Source organism: Festucalex cinctus, chromosome 8 (assembly GCF_051991245.1).
Source record: "Festucalex cinctus isolate MCC-2025b chromosome 8, RoL_Fcin_1.0, whole genome shotgun sequence".
In the NCBI taxonomy this organism is placed as follows: domain Eukaryota; kingdom Metazoa; phylum Chordata; class Actinopteri; order Syngnathiformes; family Syngnathidae; genus Festucalex; species Festucalex cinctus.
This window is the reverse complement of record NC_135418.1, coordinates 18,473,413-18,497,015: the sequence shown is the minus strand read 5'-3', so window position 1 is coordinate 18,497,015 and position 23,603 is coordinate 18,473,413. Positions and strand designations below refer to the sequence as shown.

Here is a 23,603-nt window from a genome sequence, read left to right as displayed (position 1 = left end):
AACAATCAACTTGTATTTGACAATACTCAATTACTATAATATTTATATTGTGGACAAAAAATATATTTTGTCCCCCTGTAACTTCTGGAAAAAAAAGCAACAACAACAACAACAACAACAAAACATATCGCTGCATCTGTAATAATGCTGATCTGATCTGACATTGTGAGCAGGCACGCACACAAACTGTACTTTAGATTACATCAGAGACAAAGACACACTTACTGTCTCAGATACTCCACGTGTAAGAGTGGACAGGGTTCCATAAAATTCTGTTACAGGAAGTCAAGTTGGCGTCAGCCCACACACCCCAAGCATGCAGACATGCTGGAGGCCTCGCCTGTGCAGGGAGAGAGGGAAAGAGAAGCGGAAGTCACATTCAGACTGCTTGACCTTATGTACTCTATTCAATTAAAGATTCTAAAACTAATATAGCAATAGCAGGATTGTGCCAGCTCATTGTTTTAGTGTTTTCTTGTGTTTGACTGTTTTTGTGTTATTAATTGTCTTTGTTTTTATGTATGTTTTGCTTTATATACAGCACTTTGTATGCTGATGTTTGTTCTTAAAGTGAATCAATAAAGCTGAGTTGAGTTAAAGCAACATTTTTTGTATTTTTACCACATCCACTCTAACAAAATAAACACTAAAAAAGTAGCAAAATCTTAAAGTCTGAGAAAGACCAACGGGTTAGCATAAAATGGCTACTTCTACTGATGGCTGAAAAACTACATATTTAATAGACAACAGCCTTAAAAGTGAGCAACAAGCCAACAACCAAATAATCCAATGTCCCCACAGTCATACACAATCACTTTTATCTTCAAATGAGCCATCCAACTATCTTGCAATCTCATACCACAGTGCTACCAAATGTGGAATGAGTACATTCTGTCATTTCATTGGCCAAACAAGATGTCAATCATTTAAACCAGCTCGATTATTCAGGCCAAAAACTGGGAAAAACATACGTACTGATTTTATTTTTATTTTTTTTATCCCTTTCGAAAGGGAAAAAAACCTAAAACATACTACTCAGAAATCTACTTTACAACACACAATAAATACAACTACTAGAAAATGTGCAACACAACAAGCCATTCGTAATATTTTCCACATTCAATGTTTTAATAGCTGTTGACTGAAGTGAAGAGGAGACTTGTGACACCTCTTTAAAAAAAAAGACTTGTGAGAAGATTCTGGAAATACAAGTAATAAAAGTGTGATTTTATTTGTGATTAAATGTTGGCAGTAAATCATTTGTAAGGTGAAAAGGACAAAAAAGCGGGGCACTCGGCTTGAGGAATTACATTTAAAACTGAATGACTACAAAAAAAGTTAAACTAAGTAGGTTTATTTACTTGTATCTCATATATCATAATTCAAATGGCAGATATGGTGATCAAACGTGCCTTTGACAGGGGTCACGAGGGAACCCCAACTGCCCACAGTAGCAGCCGGTCGACCAGTTCTTAAAATAACTCACTATGAAAGGGCATTGTGCAAGGAATATTGGGGAAAGATCATTTGAAAATATAGAGATTTTTTTTGTAGTGTTGTTATTCATATTTATCTGAATCTAAATCTGAAAAAAATCCTGATCAGTGTTTCACATACATAAATATCATTAATTATCAACAATAACATTATTTTCAAGTGATTTATGAATGCAAATTGTATATCAAACTGGTAGCCTTTCACATTAACCAGTACCAGAAAAGTAAAAGAAGAAAAGCTTGTGAAAGAATAAAACCCCTTTGCTCCATTTTACTTAATTTGCATCACATGTAGGTGCAGGGCATAGTGAAAATATCAGTGGCGATCCGTCATAGTAAGCTAATAAGCTAATGTGCAAAATAAAATCATTGAAAATATTTCTGTCAGTGTCCTCTAAAATACAATACCGTAGTTCTACTGTTTTGGTCTTAAATTCCTGTATACAGTATTTTGTCCTGTTTTCCTCAGCGGGGCGGAGAAGTTGACAGTTTGTTTCACGCATACACAATGAGAAATCAATTGTGTTAGTCATTTTTTCCCTTCTCCCGGGTTGAGTTTACATCATGGGCACGAGCCAGTTCCGAATCCTGTAAATTCCAACGAACTGGCAAATTGTGATTTTGTTATGTCATGCACCACGGAACTGGTTACATTACAGTGTGTGCGTATCAACCTGCGTCAGTCCTGAATATTTCCGCTTTAATTGTATACCTATACAGTGGTATAAAATAATATTTAAAATTGAAATTAATAATAAAAATACCTAAAAAAATTTCAGCTCGCGCCATTGCTATTGCGCCATGCTCGCATATGTGACACAGCATGTCCATTCGAAAAAGTCATTGCTCGCCACTGTGTGATATTAATTTTTATTTTCCATCATATTTCAACAAATGGAATTCATGTGCCACATTTACATACTCTAACCCAACAGCCTGGTGAATTTACAGTAAAACAAACTCCGTTCAAGGCCATCTCATCCTTGGCCTCACCCTGCTAATCCTTTAGCGACAAAGCAGCTAGCGTCAGCAGACTCTTTTCTATGATGACAGTAGTGAGGCCTGAGGATGATTACGACTCAATTTCTATGAAAGGTCAAAGATCACAAAGCACTCCAAAGATGGCTCCCAGTTGACTTTGGGTGAGAGGTTGGGTACATCCTGAACTGGAATTAGTGACACTCACATCAATGATTTTATTTGGTCGGATTTCCTTGTAGAAATGTGTGTGTATGTGTTGTTCAGATTAATACTCCATTGTGAATAATGGTGGTGGTGGTAGGGGGGTGGGGGGGCATCAGGGGATCATGTGACAAGAGTCAGACTGAACCCGGCGCCTACACGCTTCTCAGGGGTCACGTCGGGGTCGTCATGTGGTTAATGTGCCCACCGCCTCGCGCACACGAACCGTATACAGTAGATCTGACCACAGTGTCCACACAATTCATTTTCACATGATCACATGTCCTTAATGTGGACTTTAGATCACAATTATTACATATCAACCGCACTCATTCGATGCAATGAATTATCATCGCTTTCTTTAGCAATACACTTGAGCCACACCCCCTCTTGCGCTCTCCTTGCCGGGTAACCTGAGAGTTCCACGTTCCGTCCCCCGCCATGAACGACATCGACACAGTTTGGACATCACGGCAAGGAGACGTCGGGGACGTGAAGAACCAATGGGACGGAAGCAGCGTTATGAGAGGTATTATGAAGACATGAGAGGAGGAAGCGGCGCGAGCTCAGGTTTCAGTGTTTTCATGCCTCATCCCCATTACAGTAATGTGCCGGGCCCACTTAACGGGAGCATAAAAGGCCTGCGATACGCACAATAAACAGCATTACACGATGAATGAGAGCGTAAGAGGCAGACTGTTAAATGTACTGACCCAAACTACTCCCGGCGCCTCTCGACACACACACACACACAGGCCCTGTGCGTCGCCTAACTTCATTAGCCATTCCTCTTAGCGAGCACAGCCAATTGAAACCTAATTACCACACCGGAGTCAAATTAAAAGCTTTTGCTCGCAATGACTGCGATCCATCTCGTGACAAATGAACGGCGCCGCTTCCGCCGTGTTCGAGTCTCCGCTTTGCGCGCGAACATCTTGATCGACGCTTCCTTTGAAACGCTCCAGCAGCTGCTTTCAGACTCACGGCATAATATACCAATCGCACCTTTGAGACATACAATAGCAAAGGAATAACTAGACATTATTTATTCCAATGTCACCTTTTGGGGTGAAAGGTCACTGTTTTTCCATTGACTAGAAGTAAAAGCTAACAGGCGCGTAATGCTAAACACTGACATTCGGGTATACCTGCGTCATCTCATCGGAGTTCACAAAGATAATATTCACTTTTGATTGACATCGTCGGAGAATGTTTATTATTAGAGTTGTGGTTTATAGTGGCGAAGAACTGCACTGCATCATAATGAGAGTTGTCATAACATCGTAGATAGGATCTAGTACGAAAATCATATACTTCAAGCCAGGATTATTTAGGGAAAAAATAAACGTTAGAAATAAATATGCTCTATTAGAAAACTAAATGTTAAATAAAAAACACAAATAAGAATTATAGGCGAAATGTATGTTTTTGTGTCAAAAGTACAGGGATGGGCAACTTAAATGATGGAAAGGGCCACAATTTTTCATCTATACTACTTTGGGGGTCACATAGGACCAAACACTTCCTAAGATGTATGGCAAAAATGGTATTTTAAATATGGACAATATATATGCAAACGTGCAAAACGCATGCTCTTGATACAGCTCATTTGTCAGGGATTTATCAATGCATGTATAAAGGATCTGCTATTAAAAAACATACGGCTTGAAACAAACAACAAAATAATAACACACTGTGATTTCTTTTCCAATACAAAGAGCTCTCGTTGCATAAAAAATACAATTCAAGAATGGCACAAAACTGCTCAATAGCCAACTAATAAAGTGCAAGAACTAATTTTGTGCATATTTTCACCCAAAAAAATAAAAAATCAACTCACGCAAAATTTCAATATTGCTAAAGTGGTACTATATTTGTCATTTACTATGTTTAGCATACCAAATCCACACAAAAATATGCCTCTTAACATTGAGATATAGGGCAATATAAGACAATTGCAACTAAGCCATGTCTGCCACCTAGTAGTGAATGGTGATATTGCAACTTAAAACTATGCAATTAGTAGGGAATAGAGATCGGGCTGGTCCACAAATAGCGAAAACCTGTGTATACTTGACGCCCAATGAAATGGTTTTTTTTGGGGGGGTGATAAACCTTCAATATATATTTTCCATAGAAAATACAGGGGTTTACCAAGAAAAAAATATTTTAAAAATGTTGGGGGAAAAATACTGGGAAAAAAAAATCTGTAAATGGTGCCGAGCAGCGAGTATTCGGGGCTTCTCCTTTAGTAAACTAACATCATTCTATTAATTTTCTATAGTGCTTATCCTCATCAGGGATGAGGGTGATCTGAAAGGCCAATCAATCACAGAGCACAAACAACTATTTCTACACTAACAAACACATTTCAGAGTTTTCACTGAACCCCACGTACACATTTTTGTAATATGTGAAGGTAGCCGGAGTACCACAAGCATTGGAAGAACATACAAACTCCATACAACAAGACTGGAGCTGAGATTGAAACCTGAAGAACTGTGAGGGCATAATCCTGCTGTCTATTTACTATATGAGAAAGGTCATCAAAACAATAAAGCAAGTGGACGCCAAATAGATTAGTAGAAAGTAACAATTGACTTTCATTTAAAACCAAGGGCAAAAATAAAGTGGCCCTGATGCGAATGGGGGTTAAAGGTTATAATTGGTGGCATTTCAATGTCAGTAATACAGTTTAGCCACACATATTACATGGGCAGTAAGAATACACACAAACTACTGTTCTTCCCAGAAAAATTATGGAAAACAGAGCCTTACTGTATGTGTTATTCCCATTTTCTCTTCCTCTGTAATTGGTCTTAGTAATTAATCATGGCAGGTATCCGTTACATATCAGATGTTTGGGCCAGCGTTTAATCCAATGATGTCTTCCTTGAAGAGATAATGGAGGCCAGGCAGCAAGGTTATCGTGATGGTGGGCGCACAACAGATTGTAAATCACATATTCTCCTTTTTTTTCTTTTTTTTGGCTACGGGCTTTCTCCTTTACGTTGGATTTCTTCCAGGAAACGGAGACCGTCAAACTATGCTGGGAACAAAACTAATCTCTTCAGACTTTATTCCAATGTGCGTCAAAGATGGTCAATGTAAAAGCGGTTTATGACCAGATTCCATCAGTTTCAGCAGATTGATTATCAATAACCCCCGACCGTGAAAAGCTACCAAATGCTCATCCATGTTAAGTGAACTCTCCCCTTTGGATTGGGAACGCTGTGCCCTTTAGGAAATGGTTATCGCATGGAGGGCAAAGTGCTCTTCATTTGAAAGTCTTTATCACCAGTGAGTCTTGGCCAAATACGTTTGGATCGACGATTGATCAGTGCTGCTCAGTCTGCAGGTACTAATAGCATTAATGTCCTGCCGGCTCCATCACTGTCTGTCTGTGCTGATCCATTTAGACACAATGAAACAGAGCCAGAGGGACAGCGCAGGACCTTTGCAAAACAAATTTTTCATTACGCTTTGTGCAAGGTGAGACCTCTTTAGAAAGGGAATTGTATTTATTATTTCATTTGGTAATTGCACATACAGCAGCGCGTTCTAATGAGAATGGAGCTGTCAACTCTCAGCTCGCTATATTCGCAAATTGTGTGTTGTGATCAAACAGTAAAATCGAAGTATATTTCTTTTGTTCACTGTTCACAAACAGCGGCGGGTGGTGGCAGTTTTATGCAACACCTTCGTTAGTTTGTTATTTGAGTGCTTGCTTTGTCATGCCAACAAAGCTTGCTGGTCTGCGATGGCTCATTTTACAGCAGGCTGCTTGTTAGACTGAGTACACGCATAAAAACGTATAGCGAAGTTATCAGGCGGGATTGGATCCTTGTGGATAAGAGATGGAATTAGTCATGTCATGTCACCGCTCTGTTTCCAGATGTTGTCCTCTAAGACATTATATAATACAGCAGACTGCTTTCATTTGTGAAATGTACTGCACATTGGCCAATTTTGTACAGTAACTGGGGCAGTTTTCTTGGGCATTTTATTTCAGGGGACAAAAAATGTCAAAGCAAGAACACAAATAACAAAAGCAGTAGAGGTCATCCTTAAACATATCTGCCATATTTTACGGACAATTAGGTGCGCCGTATTATTAGTGGGGATAGACGATTATCGGCCGGGCCGATTACAGGTGCCGATATTTGGCATTTTGCCAATCTCACATGCTTGCGAACGTAGCAAATTTAATTCATCGGGATTTGTAAGATGTTCACAAAGTTTTTACTTGTCGCAAAGACATTTCGGACATATTCAGACAATTTTTCACTGTCTGCAAAGATCTTTTGAAACCTTTTACGAACCCTGACAAAAACCAAAAATTTGCTGCATTCGCAATTTCGCACACATTTGTCACTCAGTGAGATACAGCGAAATTTTCATTTATTTCAATTTCCTCTTTTAAAAAGATGATGCTGATACTGGAAACTCACTACACTTTTTTATTTTTCAAAATAAAATAAAATAAAGAAGTGATGTTGAAATATTGGAAAACTTTATTTGCAGTAGAAAAGTTTAGAGAACTATTAATGGCTTAGTTTTTAATTTATCTTAATACATGCTGAAGATCCTGGAAGCTCCCTACAAGTTTAGTTACAATATTTAAACAAAGCAGTCTATTCTTTATATGTTTAATATTAAAAGAAAAAGTAATTTAAAAAATTGCTGCTAAAATTCTTACGCCAGGTTGTAAGCCACATTATCTTTATGAAGCATTGTATGTTAAATAGTTTATTTTAATTGGGTTGTACGTTTATTAGATTTAGTGCTATTATGCTAGGTTCAGACCGGACATAAATATCGGGTAGCCCCGCATCTTTCTTGCTTTTGTTTGCCGTGTAACTACATAAAAGTTGCTTTGAGCGGAGGAGGGGAAGCGTTGACTGATGAAAAAAAAAAAGTTCAAGCATTGTTGGTGAAACAAAGGAATTTGTATTAAAGACGACAAACTGAAAAGCTGACATGGCTCACTCACTCCATTACAAGGTACATACGGTGCAAAAATACGATATATATTTTCTGACTTGTCGTAGGTGTGACCGCTCCATTACCCAGTTAAGAGGCCCTATACATTGTGCTCTATAGTCAGCTGTTCCATCTTAGAAGAAAAAAAAATCCTGAATCAACACTGAGTTACTGTCACTCCCATTTGAAGTACCACTAACGCTATCCATTGAAGTGTTGGTGCGTGGACACCTGTCAGACGCGTGCGCGTGCGGGAAGCAAATCATGCAAAAGCGCCGTTAACATAACATCACATCCATCGCTTATCTGCTTTTCTTCTTTTGGAAACATCAGATAACAGTATTTTATTATCCCGCTATATTGGAAACTGTTTCTTGTTTTGCATAAACTAAATTTAGCTCCAGCTTATCCTTAACTTGCATCAACAAGGTTGTATGCATGATTATTACATTTACTTTTGACTGATAATGAATCACTAGGGGAATTTTGATATTAAATTAAAATAGGTGGCTATTTAATAAGAATGTTTACACTAGAAAATTATTGTAGTACATTACAAGATATGAAACGAATGATTCCCTTACCAGTATAGTTCTCGCAGTATAGTATGTCAAGATCACAGTGAGGTTTTTGTGTACCTTACAAAGTAGCATCAAGAAATTGCAGTTCCACTCCTATTGGCCCAGAAAAAATGAACTTTTTTTTTTTTTAACATCAATTCATACAACATTGAGATGACTTTTGGCATTCCTCCCAGGTTATCAGATCTTTTTAAACCCACAAAATATATTTTTTTCACTGGATGAAGTATCCCAATAAACAACACTTTGGCTACTAACATTTAGAAATATTAACAAGTGCTTCTTTCCTCCGATTCATATATCAGGGAGTAGTGGGAAACCTCCCCAGAGGCGCATCCAACAGAGGTGAACGTCAGCGCCAACTTGCCAGCGGCGAGCTCCCACCCATGATGGCCGATGCTCAAATGTTTTTTTTTCTTCCTCACTCTTCCGTCTTGATCGCTTTAAGCGGCCTCACCAGCGGCCAGGTCAGAGCACTGATACACCTCCCCCCCCCCCATTTACTCCCTGCTTTCTCCCTCCACCACGTCAGCCAAACCACACCAAAAACGAGATGAGCCCCAATCATTTCAGTGCTGGTTATTTTTTTTCTCAAGGGGAATTGTTTGGCAACCTAAGCGACAATTCCCAGTAGTATAAATACTGCGAACCAAATCTTAAAAAAATAATAGTATCATCCATTAATTGGTAGGGATGTCACAATAAGGGCAATATTGTGATATTAAAACTGACACAATATCGTTGTCGTCATGTTCACAATATTTAAAAGGAACACGTGTTAAAAAAGTCAGGTTGATTTTCATTTGTGTAGATCTAGAACCCTCTAGTGGCTATTTTATTAGTGCAATTTAATTTTCATTAGGGATGTTTTGGCCTTCTATGTTTAAAATCTATGCTAATTGTCAGATGAGGGGAACCTAATTTGCTTGTGAAGCGATCAATGTGTGCTTGCATTACCAAGTAAGTGCCTCAATATTGTTATTAAAGATTGTAGGTGGTTTATATGTATTGCTGTTATGTACAAAAGCACAATATTGTGTGTTTTTTTTTTTTTTTTTTTAGTATGAGCTCTTTTTTTTTTACAATATTGTGATCTTTTTTAAATATCGTCAACGCCCCCACGATATCGTGATAATTATCGTATTGTGACCTTCCTATCGTGATAATATCGTATTGTGATGTTTGGATATCGTTACATCCCTAGTAATTGGCTAGGTGACATTACATGGTTCTGCCACATTATAATGAAGAATGTGGCGTTCAAGTTAATAAATATGATTCATTTTCCTATTAATTGCTGCAAATGAGCAACTCACTAGTGCACTGATGGAGTTGACATTCGGTTTAGTGACCTTGTGTTCCGAAAATTTTCCAAATGTGTTTGGACATTTTCACATAGGGGTGCAATAAATTCACAATATCTGCAGAAATGTAATTTTTACTCTTGAAATCTGTTCAGTGTTTCATTTGACAGATGAAATCATTATGAATCATTATGATTGTTTACAAAGTAAGATTTATGCAAATCCCTATCAAAGAGCCTTTGATTCTATCAAAGAAAAAAAAGAAAAAAAGACGACCTGTACTTAGTTTTTAAAAGAATGCTTGACTCATTGAGCTCTTTTCAGCAATAAAAAGTTAATATTTTGTCCAGAATGAATTTTTTTTATTTTTCATATAGGGTCAGGCAAAATTATCTGACACATTTCTAGGTTTAATAAAAGACAAATAAAGCACAGAAACAGAAAAAGTGTTTATTTTTGAAAAGTATGTATAATGCAATTTTTTTCCATATAATGCCTTTTTTGTTTTGTTCCTCTATAGTGCCATTATTTTTTGTTTCCTTTTCAGTTGATGCCATGAATTGGACTGGTGAAAATCGCGCTTTCATTGTGGAAACGTTTATCAAAACAAGCGAATCTGTAACTGCAACACAACGAGCGTTCCGTTTGCACTTCAAACTTGGTAGACATGATCCCGTGGACCAGCTGGTAACACCATCTTGTGATGGGTTACCAGCTTCAGCACTACTGGATCTGCATTGAAACGAAAACGACAGTGTGTAGACAATAACGGATCCCATTTGACTGATTCAATTTTCAAAACCTAATGAAACACAATGGCATTATATGTACTTTTCAAAAATAAAAACACTTTTTGTTTCTTTATTTATGTTTTATTAAACCTACAAATATGTCAGAAAAGTTTGCCTGACCCTGTACAATTAACTAGGGATGTCACGATAAGGGCAATATCGTGATATTGTGATATTAAAACTGCCACAATATCGTCTTCGTCATGTTCACAATATTTAAAAGGAACACATCTGTTCAAAAAGTCAGGTTGATTTCAATTTGTGCAGTTCTAGCAACCTCTAGTGGATAGTTTATTAGTGCAAGTTAATTTTCATTAGGGATGTTTTGGCCTTCTATGTTTAAAATCTATGCAAATTGTCAGATGAAGGGGAACCTAATTTGCTTGTGAAGCCATCAATGTGTGCTTGCATTCGCAAGTAAGTGCCTCAATATTGTTATTAGTGATTGTAGGTGGTTTATGCTGTTATGTACAAAAGCACAATATTGTGCTTTTTTTTTTTAGTATGAGCTCTCTTTTTTTTTTTTACTAATATTGTGATCTTTTTAAATATCACCAACGCCCCCACAATATTGTGATAATTATCGTATCGTGACCTTCATAACGTGATAATATCGTATTGTGATGTTTGGATATCGCTACATTCCTACAATTAATACTTTTAAAAACTTCAATTTCAACTTGCCGTCGACTGAAGATGACATCACCTATGCTGAGGAAGTAGATAACAACCAATCATGGCTCCGTTTGCTGATCAACCCTAGAAAACAGGTGAGACATGATTGGTCGTAACCTACTTCATCAGCACAGGTGATGTCATCTCCAGTCGACAGCAAGTGGAAAATTTAGTGTTCAAAGGAATTAATTGTAATGTGTTATCAAATTTATTCTGGACAAAATATGAACTTCTTACTGCTGAAAATGGCTCAATGACTCAAGTATCCCTTTTAACAATGTGGGTTAAACCGCACACAATCTGGAACAAATCCTCGGCGCACAGACACACACTCCCACGCGCGCACACACACTTAACACTTGGCCTCTAGCTGGGCGAGCGCTACCACACACTGAGAGTCACATGAAACCAGAGAAGGATATAAAGAGGAGACGGAGGGAGAAGTGCTGTGACATTCAATCAGGCTCGGGATTATCTGCCAAAGATCATGCTTGTCTTTCTGTTTTCCTCCCGAATCTGACGGCCACGTTACCTTTTTCGACATCATAAATGATTCGCGCTGCTCCTGAAGCTCCTTCGTTTTGTCCTGTCCTCTCATTGGCTCTTTGTCCGGAGACATCTCCGCTGTGCCAGAGAGAAGTAACAAGTCGTCAATACAAATGAACCTACGGAGGAGGAGGGAGAAAGCAATTACAATCTGTTCCTTAATCCCCAGCAGTTTCAAAAAGTCTAAGATTTAGCTTGTCTTTGCTCAACTTGTATGTGTGTGTGGGAAAACGCTAATCAGGGTATAGTGAACAGGGATCACGTCTACCTTTCAAAGATCGGGATAACACGTTTAATTAATCCAATCATAGCCGCTTGAATCTCCATTCAGAGAGAACGGAATCGTTGAAAAGCCTTGTTTCTTTTCTTTTCTTTTTTTTCTTGGGGGGGGGGGGGGGGGGGGTGTCAGGAGCAAAGTGACGTGATGGAAGAAGAAGCGGCGGAGGGCAGGTGTTGGCCCTGGATTATTCCCCACCTTCAAGCAGAGGAATTAGACATGGCGGTGGGCGAAGGGAGGCTGATAGTTTTAACAGAATGGAGTCCAGATAAGGAGCAGAGAGGGCCCGGTGGAGGGAGAAGTTAATTACCTGAGCAGAGGGCATGCAGCGAGAGGTGATTGGAATGAGGGATGGGGAGATATCTCACATGGCTTCCCCTCTACAGCCCCGGATGCATACAGAAACAGACATTTAATGGAGGTTTGTTGGTCTGAGCACCTTGGAATATTAAACAGGAATCAAAAGAGACAAACGCGCTCCCGCGGAGCTTCACAAGGCAGGTGTGAGGCATAAAGTATACTGTGCAGAAATTATGACAAATTAATGCAGGTTATGTTTTGGAAACGTTCACCATACACAACATTAGGTACACCTGCTCATTCATCCATTTGCTATACAATCAGCCTTACACCTTTTTTTTTTTTTTTACCATAACGTAACCCTGTTAACAGAAACCCATCTGCTTGTGATTTTCTAAGACTTGGTTAAAAAAAAAAATAGAAAAAAAAGTTACAAAATTATTTTTCTTATTTAGGTGGCAAAATGCTGTTTATGATATGTATTTATGTGCTTTGGGAAAACAGTTCTAAGCGACTAGCGTGAAGTGCTAAAAAAGTACTGTTAGCTTACGGAGCAATCATGTCAGCTTCAGGTCAAAACAATGTCTATGAACACAACATTTCACTCCTTTTGTAGATAAGTTCATCTGTATTTTACCTTAATCACTTAAATGTCTATTGAGCAGTATTTCTCTATCACAGTTACTAACTTAGTCGCACACCTGTAGGCTACGTAGCTGAATCTCTCATGTGTCTGACATGTTCTTAACGGTTAGCTTAGCTTAGCCAAGCTAACTTTAAAAATACAGCTGAATTATTATCAAGGCTGTCAGCTCATGTTGTTGTCAAATGACCGGCCACATTTTGGCTTTCAACAGGCTAGTTATCTAAGGGTTGAGTTTTAGCTATAGCCTTTAGCTTAGCAAATGGCAGCCATCACTAGCTGGCTGTGTGTCAGCTAACAACTTCATCCATTCACCTCAGTGGTTTTTGTGGGACGCCGGTTGCCGGCTGGGCTTGAGAATAATCCTCAGAGGTGTTCGAGTTGCTCGTGGGAGTCCTTAATATGCTTGCCCAAGGACACGGCAAGTTGACGGCTGGAGGTGATGAGGTTCCGGTACACTAAACTGCATTCATGAAGGTCCAGAGGGAGCTCATGGTGAGCTTTTCGGATCTCCCAAGAAGTTATCTGTTACATGTTGACTTTGAGTACAAGCAGAGAACTCCTGCTACGCATACTGTAATAGAAGCAAGAAAAATTTTAATAAAAGTTTATGTTGGGAAGATGTCACAAACATGTCTAAATTAGGTGTGCACATTCAATCAGCCTAAACTGCATGTTTTTGGCATGTGGAAGTAAGCTGGAGCAGAAAAGTCACACAAGTATGCAGAGAACATTTTGAAATTCCCTTCAGGGACAAATAAAGTCATTTGAATTGATTGCATCTTCATCCATGTTGCCCTAAACTAACAACAGTTTGCGAACAATAAACCTTTGTTTTCAGTCTGTTGCAAGTCACTAAGAAATAGGTATAAATCTACCTTTTGATATGCCACTTAGATGTCATTAGATTATGCAGGTGTACCTATTGTTGTGACGAGCGAGGATATATATTTTTTTAGTATTGGCCAGGCCAAAGCGGAATGCAGGATGCGAAAAGGAAAGGACACGAGAGGGGAAAGGCAAAACAGCGTTCCATTAATAGAGCAAACTTTAGAGCCAAATTACTGAGGCGCCGCCGAGATAGCGATCGGAGCGCCCTGAGTCTGTTAACGCAGCGCTCGCTACATTTACATCACCATCATTACAAGCCCTTATCACTCACATCATTCAAAGCAGCACATGAAGTGCATTGAAAAGATGAAATGGAGCAACATTAGTTCACATCATGAGAGGTGAGCTGCTGGTCAGGTCCAAAGTTGTTACGCACGGCATGAGAATAGATAAAAAAGTACTTGTCCTTTCAAATGAGGAACTGGTAGAGCCGAGAACCTTCTGTGATTGGTCCCCGCAGACCGGCCCCGCGGCTCATTCGCTGGCTGGACTGTAATTTCGTTAAGGGCATGGGTTGCTTCCTGTGCTGGCTAAACATGTCTGTGCAAATGAGGTTTGGGATGCCTAAGGGGAGCGGGTTGAATGAAAGGGGGGGGGTCTGGTAATGGAGCCAGTTGAACAGGGGAAGGAGGGAGGACAGGGATGCGGAATGAGGAAGCCGGGCCCGTAGTAATGGAGCCTCAATGAAGTGGAGATACAGCGGCATCAAAGTTGCATTAGCTTTGATTAACGGGCCTGCTTTGAGTTTCAGCCCGAACATTTCCAGACGTCAAACAAAGCTGACCCCGGCGAGCTGAGGGCTGTGTTCTCGCTGACCCCGCGGGTCACGAGCAGGCCTAATGTCTCACACGAAGCGGAACAAAAACAAACCCAGCACGGCCGTCAACATCTGAGAGGAGCTTTGACTCAAAAAGGGGAGATGCGCATCTTTAACCTTGTAAGTATTCAACTAAAAACCCAGCTTGCATATTTTGCCACTCAATCTAAATCGAAAAGAAATCGATTTCATTTTGTTTGCCGAGGACAGGGGTCTGCAACCTGTGGCTAGTCGAAAGTAATATTTTTTTTACGCATTAAATTTTCTTTAGAAAAATATTCTTAAAGTAAATTAATGATTTAGATTTAAAAAAAAAAAATTAAAAAGTTTTTGTTTTCACTACAGAGAGATTAAAGGTGGATGAAGTTACCTAAAATTGTCCAAAAAGTGACCGTAAAATATCTAAAAACAAAAGAATGGCAAAAAAAAAATACCAGTGTTTTTTTAATTGAAAACAAAAAAAGGTAGAAATTGATTTTAAAAATGCAGAAAAGAAAATGTTCAAAAACTATAAAATATTCAAAAAGAGAAAAGGAAAAAAAATCCCCCAAATTACCATAAAATGTCCACAAAATTGCAAAAAAACAAAACAAAACAAAAATGTCAAGAAAATGATAGCAAAAAAGGCACAAAAAAATCTTAAAAAAACAAAACAACCCCCAGAAATTGATTTTAAAAATGCAGAAAAGAAAATGTTCAAAAACTATAAAATATCCAAAAAGACAAAAGAAAAAAAAATCCTCCAAATTTCCATAAAATGTCCACAAACTTGCACAAAAAAAAAATGTCAAGAAAACTGATAGCAAAAAAGGCACAAAAAATCTTAAAAAACAAAACAACACACCCCCAACCAAAAAAAGTAAAAAATTGATTTTAAAAATGCTGATAAGAAAATGTTCAAAAACTATAAAATATCCAAAAAGAGAAAAGAAAAAAAAATCCCCAAAATTCCATCCATCCAAATCATGTCATGTCCTAACAATGACAATTCGAGGCCCCCAGAAGCCAGGTATTTCCCCCAGGACCCCTGCTACACCACCCTCTCCAGGCCACTCTCCCCTCCACAGGCTCCTAATCGGATTGGTCACAAGTTAACTCCATTACGGCGGAGCATTGAGGCACTTGATGCGCTCGAGTTGTTGGCAGTAATTTGCTCCTATTAGCAGCTTTTACTGAGAATAAGAGCCACAGCGTAAACAAGCTTCGAAGCAGCATTTAGGGGTGTGGTTGGTTGCCGTGTTTGTTTGTGTAACCATGTCCATAAAAGGGTGTTTGTTTCAGTGGGGGATTCAATTTGAGGAGTCAAATCTAATCAGGGGATGCGGGCGTCGTGCAGGGCAGTGGGTGTCAGAGAGTGGAAGTCTCGGGTTACCCCACAAGTGCTGCAGTGAGAGGATGAAGAGTACAGTCATCACAATAATATAATTTGTAAGAAAAAAAATCATAATGCTGACAAGCACCATTTTAGGAGACTATCCTGTAATATCACCAGACAGTAAGGTTCTGTTGTAATAGTGATTAGGCTGCATTAGCTATACTAATTGTGTGACATAACAGCTACAATAGTGTTAAGAAAATAATTTCATTTGTGAAGCTATGTGAAATCAATTATGTTTATGTTTAAAAAAAAATATTTTTCTAAAAGATACCTATTTAATATTTTTTGCCTAGGACAGGAGTCTGCAATTTGTGGCTCCCTGTGGATCTCTAAAAAAAAAAAAATAGTAGAAATTAATATTTTTGGTACATATTTCTTTTTATTTTTTTTAAGGTAAAATATTCTTTAAATAAATTAATTATTTAGATAAAATGTCAGAGTCCAAGTTTTTAAGTTTTCGCTAAAAGAGGGGAGAAAGGTAGGTTTCAACGTCCAAAAAGTGATCAAAAATGTCTAAAAACAAAATAAGAATGGCATAAAATTACCATAAAATGTTTTTGGAATTGCAAAAAATAAATAAATACATTTTAAAAGTCAGAAATTGATTTTTTTAAATGCAGATAATAAATGTGCATAAAGTAACTATACAATATCCAAAAAGAGAAAAAAAAAATCTCGAAAACAACCATGTCCACAAACCTTCCAAAAATGCCAAGAAAATTGACAGCAAAAAGGCGCACAAAAAAAAATCTAAAAAAACAAAAAACATAAATAGCCTTAAATGTCCAGGAGAGAGGCAGCAAATTAACAACAAATTAACCGTAACATGTCCATAAAATTGTCAAAAATTTGAAAGAAAGGCAGAAAAGTCTAAAAATGTATGAAAAACAATGTATGACAAAAATAAATAAATAAAATCCCAAAACGAAGAGGAAAGGTAGAAGAAAATGAATGTGTAGCAGCTCGAATTAGCTCTTGGTCCCGCAGTACAATTCTAATACTAACACTGTTTCTTTCATCACAATCTTGCAAATGTTTTGCGACTTCAGACACATTTTTTGTCACTCATTTCGCCTAAAATGGCTCTTTGACAGTAAAGGTTGTTGACCCCTGGCCTAGGACATGCAGTTACTCAAATATTAATAATTCAAATGATGGCAAACTTTTAGGGACAGTCTGTACTTTTAAAGGACACAACGCAGGCCTTGCCAGAACTGAAACCAGGCAGTAACCCTCCTACAACCATAAAGTACTTTGTTGGAGTTTCTTTTCTGACTTTTAAAAAACTGATACTTTTGTCCAGTTTATTGCCAGTAGTAATAATTTGGCTTTAGCTTTTATCCAGGAACATAAAGTAGACAGGGGAGGCAGCTCCAGGTCTCTACAGGAAGCAATAAGCTCACCCACGATAACAATCTGAGTGAAGGGAAAAGGGAGGTGGGTGGATTGTGGGGAGGGGGGGCTGACAGAGGAGCATTTCAGTCTTATCCCACCGCACTTCAGGCTGGTTATTTCTCCTGTTTAACCCCAAGAAATGTCTGTCAACTACTTACTTGGCTGGAATTGGATGAAAAAGGTGCCCGAGATGAGAAACATCCTGACAGTCCATCGGCAAGCGAGTGGGACGGTCTGCGAGCATGAGGCGACAATGGCATCCCAACCCCATCTATCAGCCAGGGGTACAAAATTGCCACAAGGGAAAAATAAAAGGAAATGTCTGGACTCTTGTGCTGAAGTCAACCTCTGTTTGGTTGCTTCCCTCTCTCTGGTCTCACTGAAGAAAAGGAAAATGGTTTCCTGTCATTCAGTCTTCAGTCATACAAGGAAAAACTGTGTACAATTTGGGTAGTTAGTTTGTTATGGGAATAACAGATAAGTACACAACTATTGTGCGGCAGATTTCTATTCGGATGCAGCAAAATATGGTAGACTCATTGCTGAGTCTGTTAATTGGTTGACAGGGAAACAACACTTGGAAGACGACAAATTCGTCCTAAAGTATATGGATTTCCGATTTTTTTTTTTTTTTAATTCATTGTGTCAAGAGTTTCTTTTGTTTCCTCTGTGAAGGACCAGTCCACCTGTTGGAGCCCACATTCCGGCGCATTCCGAGACAAAGAATGGCGAGAGGGCCAGGAACTGACCTTGGCTTTGCTTGTCAACGGCAGATCGTTTTGATAGCGTCTACAAGGGGCCCATACGAACATGGCTCACAACACCATGTTGCTAATGTGTAAATTTTTGTATCATCCTTTCATTGCTAAATTGATAAGAAATGCCATTCTTGTCAATAGTGACACACAGGTTCCATTTCCCAATCAGGGTAAATCCACGTCCTGAAAGTAAAAACCGTGCCACAGTTTGGCTTTAGTTAACAGGTCCTTGTACTCAACCAGCAGGTAAACGAGGTCATTACGGGAAGCACCTGTGGTTAAATCCAAACTGTGGCAGGGTTTTTACTTTTTTGACCTGGTTTTCCCATCTCTGCCAATCAGTGACGGCTCAAGAAGGATATCATAATGAATTGTTTCGTGAGTTGTGAAGAATTCAGTCAATTATGGATGGAATTTATGTTTGTGAATCCTGTTTTGGCTTAAAAATCTTGTCCAGCCCAACTATTACTTGTTATCATTGTCCCTACAGTTTTCTGATGCGTTTTTCAAAATGCTATCTGCTGGCTAGTCAATGCTAAATTCCTGAATGAAATAAAGAGGATATAGTTTAAGCAAATGAGAAACTGTGATCCATTGTGTTAAGTACAACATTATTATTTATTCCAGACCAGGCGACTATAAACATGATATTAGTGCTAGCCCAAACAATAAGGTCAACAAACAGAAACAACGTGCTAACTATGCTAGAAGCTAGCTAACGTCAGAAACTTAAATTTGAAACTTACCTTGATAGTTAGGATGATGATTTGACACGTACAGCTTGAAGCCATTGTCTTTCTGGCAGTTGATGATGTCATTCAGCAAATTTTCCGGATGTCTTGAAGTCATCTTGTTAAGAATTTAGTACCGGTAATTTTGCTTGAAGATGCAGCGGAAAAACATCAAGTGTTGTTGATTCATTCTTAACTACTTTGTTGTCTAAACTCTCAAGAACTAACAAAATGATCTTAGATCTGGGAAGATGAGCTAGCTACATCTGCGCTATCCTGGTGGTGGTATATTTTGCTTTGTATACATTTCAGACAATTACTGAAATGTTCATCTAAGGAATGTTGGGACAGCTGAAGTCTAAATTCCACATTAGGGTAATACCACAAAGAAAATTCTCATATTTCTGCCTGGTTTCATACCACAACAGGCTTTGAGCAGTGTAGCGTTTCATGTGCTAACAGAACTGTCGTGCGAGTTGGAGGAGGGTTTCGGGGCTTTCAGGAGTATGGCAGTTGCCACGATCCATGGATGGTCCTCATTCTCCTAGAATCCATTTCGGCTAAAAGGTGCAGACATGAACCATCCAAGCCAAGGGTTCCACATTTATTATGACCTTGAAAATTGTGGATCAGGTGGCCTTTTTTTAAGTGCAATCTCTCTTCTCTATATATTTCTGTAAAATATATAAAAGTTTCAGATTTTATTTTTTTAAATTAGTGCGTTAATTTTGAGTTAAAACGATTAATGACGGCCCCTTACTTGGGAAGCATGTACTGGTGGATTTCCATTTGTAATGCAGCAGACACATTCACATAAACATTTTGCAGTAATAAATGTAATAATAAAGCATATTTTTGTGAAGACTGGGGTCAAGTTGTATTTTACAATTTTAAAAATGTGCAGAATTTTACAAATGTTTAAGATTAGATAGCTCTTAATATAAAAAGAAAAATGCACTGAGCTGTCACCAATGTCTTGCAAATGCAATTATGCCATCTAGTGGCAGATAATGACCTCAACACAAATCAATATCACACTCGTTTTTTTACGTACAGTACATCTTTTTAATTTTAACTCAATATTATGAATTATTATGAAATTACTGTTTCAATTAGTTTTCTCCCCACTTTTATGTTAACAAGAGTATGAAAACTTAAAAAATATATATTTTATGGTACATATTATACATTTAGAATAGATATAAAATTTGCGGTTAATCTTGAGTTAACTATTGAAGTTGTGCGATTGATTACGATTAAAAATTTTAATTCCCTGACACCCCTAGTTTGCAAAAATATTACAATTTAAATCTACATTATACAACTCTATAAAGACTAATATTTTGGTTTTCTTATCAAAAGGACATAATATTAGAAAGTCTACCCAACAGGTATGTGTGCTACATCAAGATTAGTGCCATGACTTCCTGTGCCAACCTTGAAGCTGAAAAACAACACGTAAACCGTCTCACGTTTGAGTGGCTAAAGCCATGTGACGGAATCCGACGTTCCGGAAATGTTTCCTGCCCACCATCGCTCGGCTAAACGTCGCCCGGCGACTTCTGAGAGGCCGAGCCGGCGCGCCGACGTGACCTCTCGGTTGGGCTGGCCTTTGTGTTTGCGCTGCAATTATGCACACTCTTCTCCTCTACCGCGCCCCCCTCCGCGACCCCGGGGCGAGGGTCAACGCGGAAGGCGTCCTCTCGGACACACCGCACAATGGACGTCCATTGACGGGCATGCGAGAGGAGAAGTTTCTCTGAGGAGTCAGACGGCCTATCGGTCCATCTCTCGATCATTTCCCCGTCATCGGGCCCGCCCACTGCGCAGACGGACGCTGCCCACATCCTCCCGCAGACACAAACCTCCCGTCACGCAAAGCCATTCAGCCCACATCCCCCCTGCTCGACAAGGACGGCTTGTACAGTGTGTGAGTCTAAGAGCAGCCTGCAGCTCTGCGGCACGCTATTAACAAAACACACACACATCTTTGCCTGAGTGGCAGCTGATCCCAAAGCATCCGCGTTGTCACCTGCCGGCCCGTGCGAACCCGGCCCGGTGCCCCTGCCGCCGTGCCAGTAGAAGGGGGTAGGGAGGAGAGAAGCGGACCCTCAGGGAGCGGCTGGTGTTGATGGCTGGATGGGGAGGCAGCCAGGATTTAAATGGAGATTGACGCCCCAGGGGTAACCTGGCAACAGGCTGGAGCTGCTGTCAGATTAGAATCTGAGAGAGGGAGATAACCACTTTACTGCCCCCTGGACTGTGTGTGAGTGCGCAAGGGGTGTTTGTGTGCGCGTCGGTGTTGTGTTGTGCCATGCAGCAGGAGGCAGCTGCAGGTTGGTTTCGAAAGGGCTGGTTAAAATGCCACATGGCAAAATACATCCATGACTGACTACGTCATGTCAAGCTCGCACATGTAGAAGACAGACTTTTTGTCGAAAACAGTGAAGACCTTCTAACAAGCATTCTACCATAGAAACACAAATGGCAGTTTTTAGAAAGTGCTGGTAGACATGGTCTGGATACTAGATTAAACATAAACGTCATGAATAGATTAGTAAATAGTAGAGCTGTCAAACGATTACATTTTTTAAATCAGAATTGAATTTCGATTAATCACGATTAATCGCTTAATTAAAAAGGCTTTTTTTTTTATCAATAATTTCTTTGCCCACCAAATATGAAGAGCACCTGTTATGTGTTAGTTCTAGCAACATTTAATGTTAGGACAACGTTGTCAACATTTTTTGATCAACTGCACACTCATCCTCCTTTTTCTCGAATCAGTTAACTACATAATTTAAAATGGAAAAAAAAAAAAAAATGGCCCCGATAGTTTGACATGAACAAATATTCTGAATGTCATATGCAAACATTTATTAAATGCTTTACTTGAATGCATGTAGTTATGTTTATTGCTCAATCACAACCTGTGCTACCTTTACCGTAACAATTCTCTTTCAGCTAAAGGATCATGTGCGGTTAAAATGAATAGTGTGATTTATCGGCGTTAATACATGATTGATGTGATAATTTGTTCGTGATTGTTTAGTTAACGCTTTAACTTTGACATCACTAAAACGGGGATATATATATATATATATATATATGTTATGTGTGTGATTAAAATTATTAACCTAATTAAGCACACAATTTTTCATAATTAATCGCGATTAATAGCATCTTCTGCTTCTACTTTTTTGGAATTAATGTTTAATTAATTATTTTTATTATTATTACATTATTAATTAAATTTGCTCTGAGATTATATGCCAAAGAAAGAAGACCCCAAAAAAGTTGCTAGCAAAAAAAATAAATAAATAAAAATAAAAATAAAATAAAAAACCTAATATGGAAAGATCGTTTTTTTTTTTGTTTTTTTTTGTTTTGTTTTTTAAACTTTTAAGCATTTCATTTTTTTTGGTTCATTTAAGCAAGAATTATGGAAATTGATGCAGAATATTTAATATTTCGCGGGCCACATAAAATGATGTGGTGGTCCAGAACCAGTCCCTGCGCCTGAGTTTGAAACCTATGTTACAAGTTGATGTTGCTCACTTACATATTTTTACATATTCTTGTCTTCTCCACCATATCACATACTATTTTAAGTCTTTAGTTGTGTGTGTGTGAGGCTACAAGCTTTCACACAATAAATACCGAGATATTATTGACACACAAAGAAAAGCTTAATCCCGTAATTACAAATGATGTTAGCTGCTACGTAATTTCTGATTTATTTTTAAATACATTTTAAATGCCAATTCCATCAAATTCACCCCATTCACTAAATATGAGGAAAATGAAGACCTTTCTTATGAAAAATCTGATTGAAGACGTCATCATCTGTACTGATAAACATCGATGACATTTTCACCTGTTTGGTTCACGTGTGACATGAAGACTGAACACACGTTTGGACAATAACACTGCGGAGCGTCTGAATGTCATCACAGACAAAAGACCACCAGCAGCCTCATTTACATGACAATAGTCTGAGCGCGTTTTATAACTGCAGCGAATGCAAACAGTGACCTGCTTTACGTGTGCAAAGGGCAAAGGTTGTTTCGAAAGCTCCATTATTGATAAGAAGAATTTAAATGTTACTGCAAATTGAATTGCACAAAAGGGGGAAGATTTAAACTTAATTAACCGAATGGAGACTCAAGTCTGTGGTGGAACTTTTTTTTTTTTTAACTAAAAGAAATAAGATGGATTTGAGGATCCACCTGATCGACATATTGATTTGGCAAGCTGATGAATTTGAAGCCGTAATAGATTGCAAGGGGAGGCCGCCCGCGCGCACTCCAAACGTGAAGAGGCGCACACGCCGGCTGGCACAGCCAGAGGCATTTGTTGGACGGCACGCGACCGTGTCATGGCAGCGCCGGACTCCATCCAGCTCCTGTCAGCTGTGTTTGTACAACGAGGGAGAGGTGTGTGCGTGTAAGCCATCAGAGGAGGACAAGCTGGGGCATAAAGGAGGTTGGGAAAAATGAGCATGTAAATCTTCTTGACAAGGAAGAGGGCCGCCAAAGGAGAAAATAGAGGACACGGGTGAAAGTTGAAACGATCACTTTTGCTTTTGTGCAGGTGTTTGGTTGTGTGTGTGCGTGGGGGGGCGTGCGTGTGTGAGGAACGGTCATTGTGTCTTAATGGCATTAACCAAAGGGCTGAGTTCAGATTTGCTTTCATTCTTTGGTTTTAACTTGGTGGTGCATTTGCATTTGCCCTTTAGCGACTGCAGACAGTGTGCGTGCGCGTGTCGGATGTTTACAGATTAAGTGCAAAGGTACAAATGTTAGCCTGAAAATTTTAAACATAGATCAACACAAAAAAAAGTTACAAGAAAAAA

The 23,603-nt window shown here is 38.8% G+C and overlaps 1 protein-coding gene across 1 annotated transcript; it reads right to left on the bottom strand.

The window, feature by feature from the left end:
* LOC144024554 (uncharacterized) lies at positions 1 to 19,763 on the bottom strand. The gene is made up of 4 exons (XM_077530938.1): positions 18,764 to 19,763; positions 17,418 to 17,530; positions 11,545 to 11,677; positions 1 to 340 (listed from the first exon to the last, which is right to left on the bottom strand). Exons 1-4 carry the CDS (start codon positions 18,833 to 18,835, stop codon positions 230 to 232), a joined length of 429 nt encoding a protein of 142 aa, XP_077387064.1. The 5' UTR covers positions 18,836 to 19,763; the 3' UTR covers positions 1 to 229.
* Between the last annotated feature and the right edge of the window lie 3,840 nt (positions 19,764 to 23,603).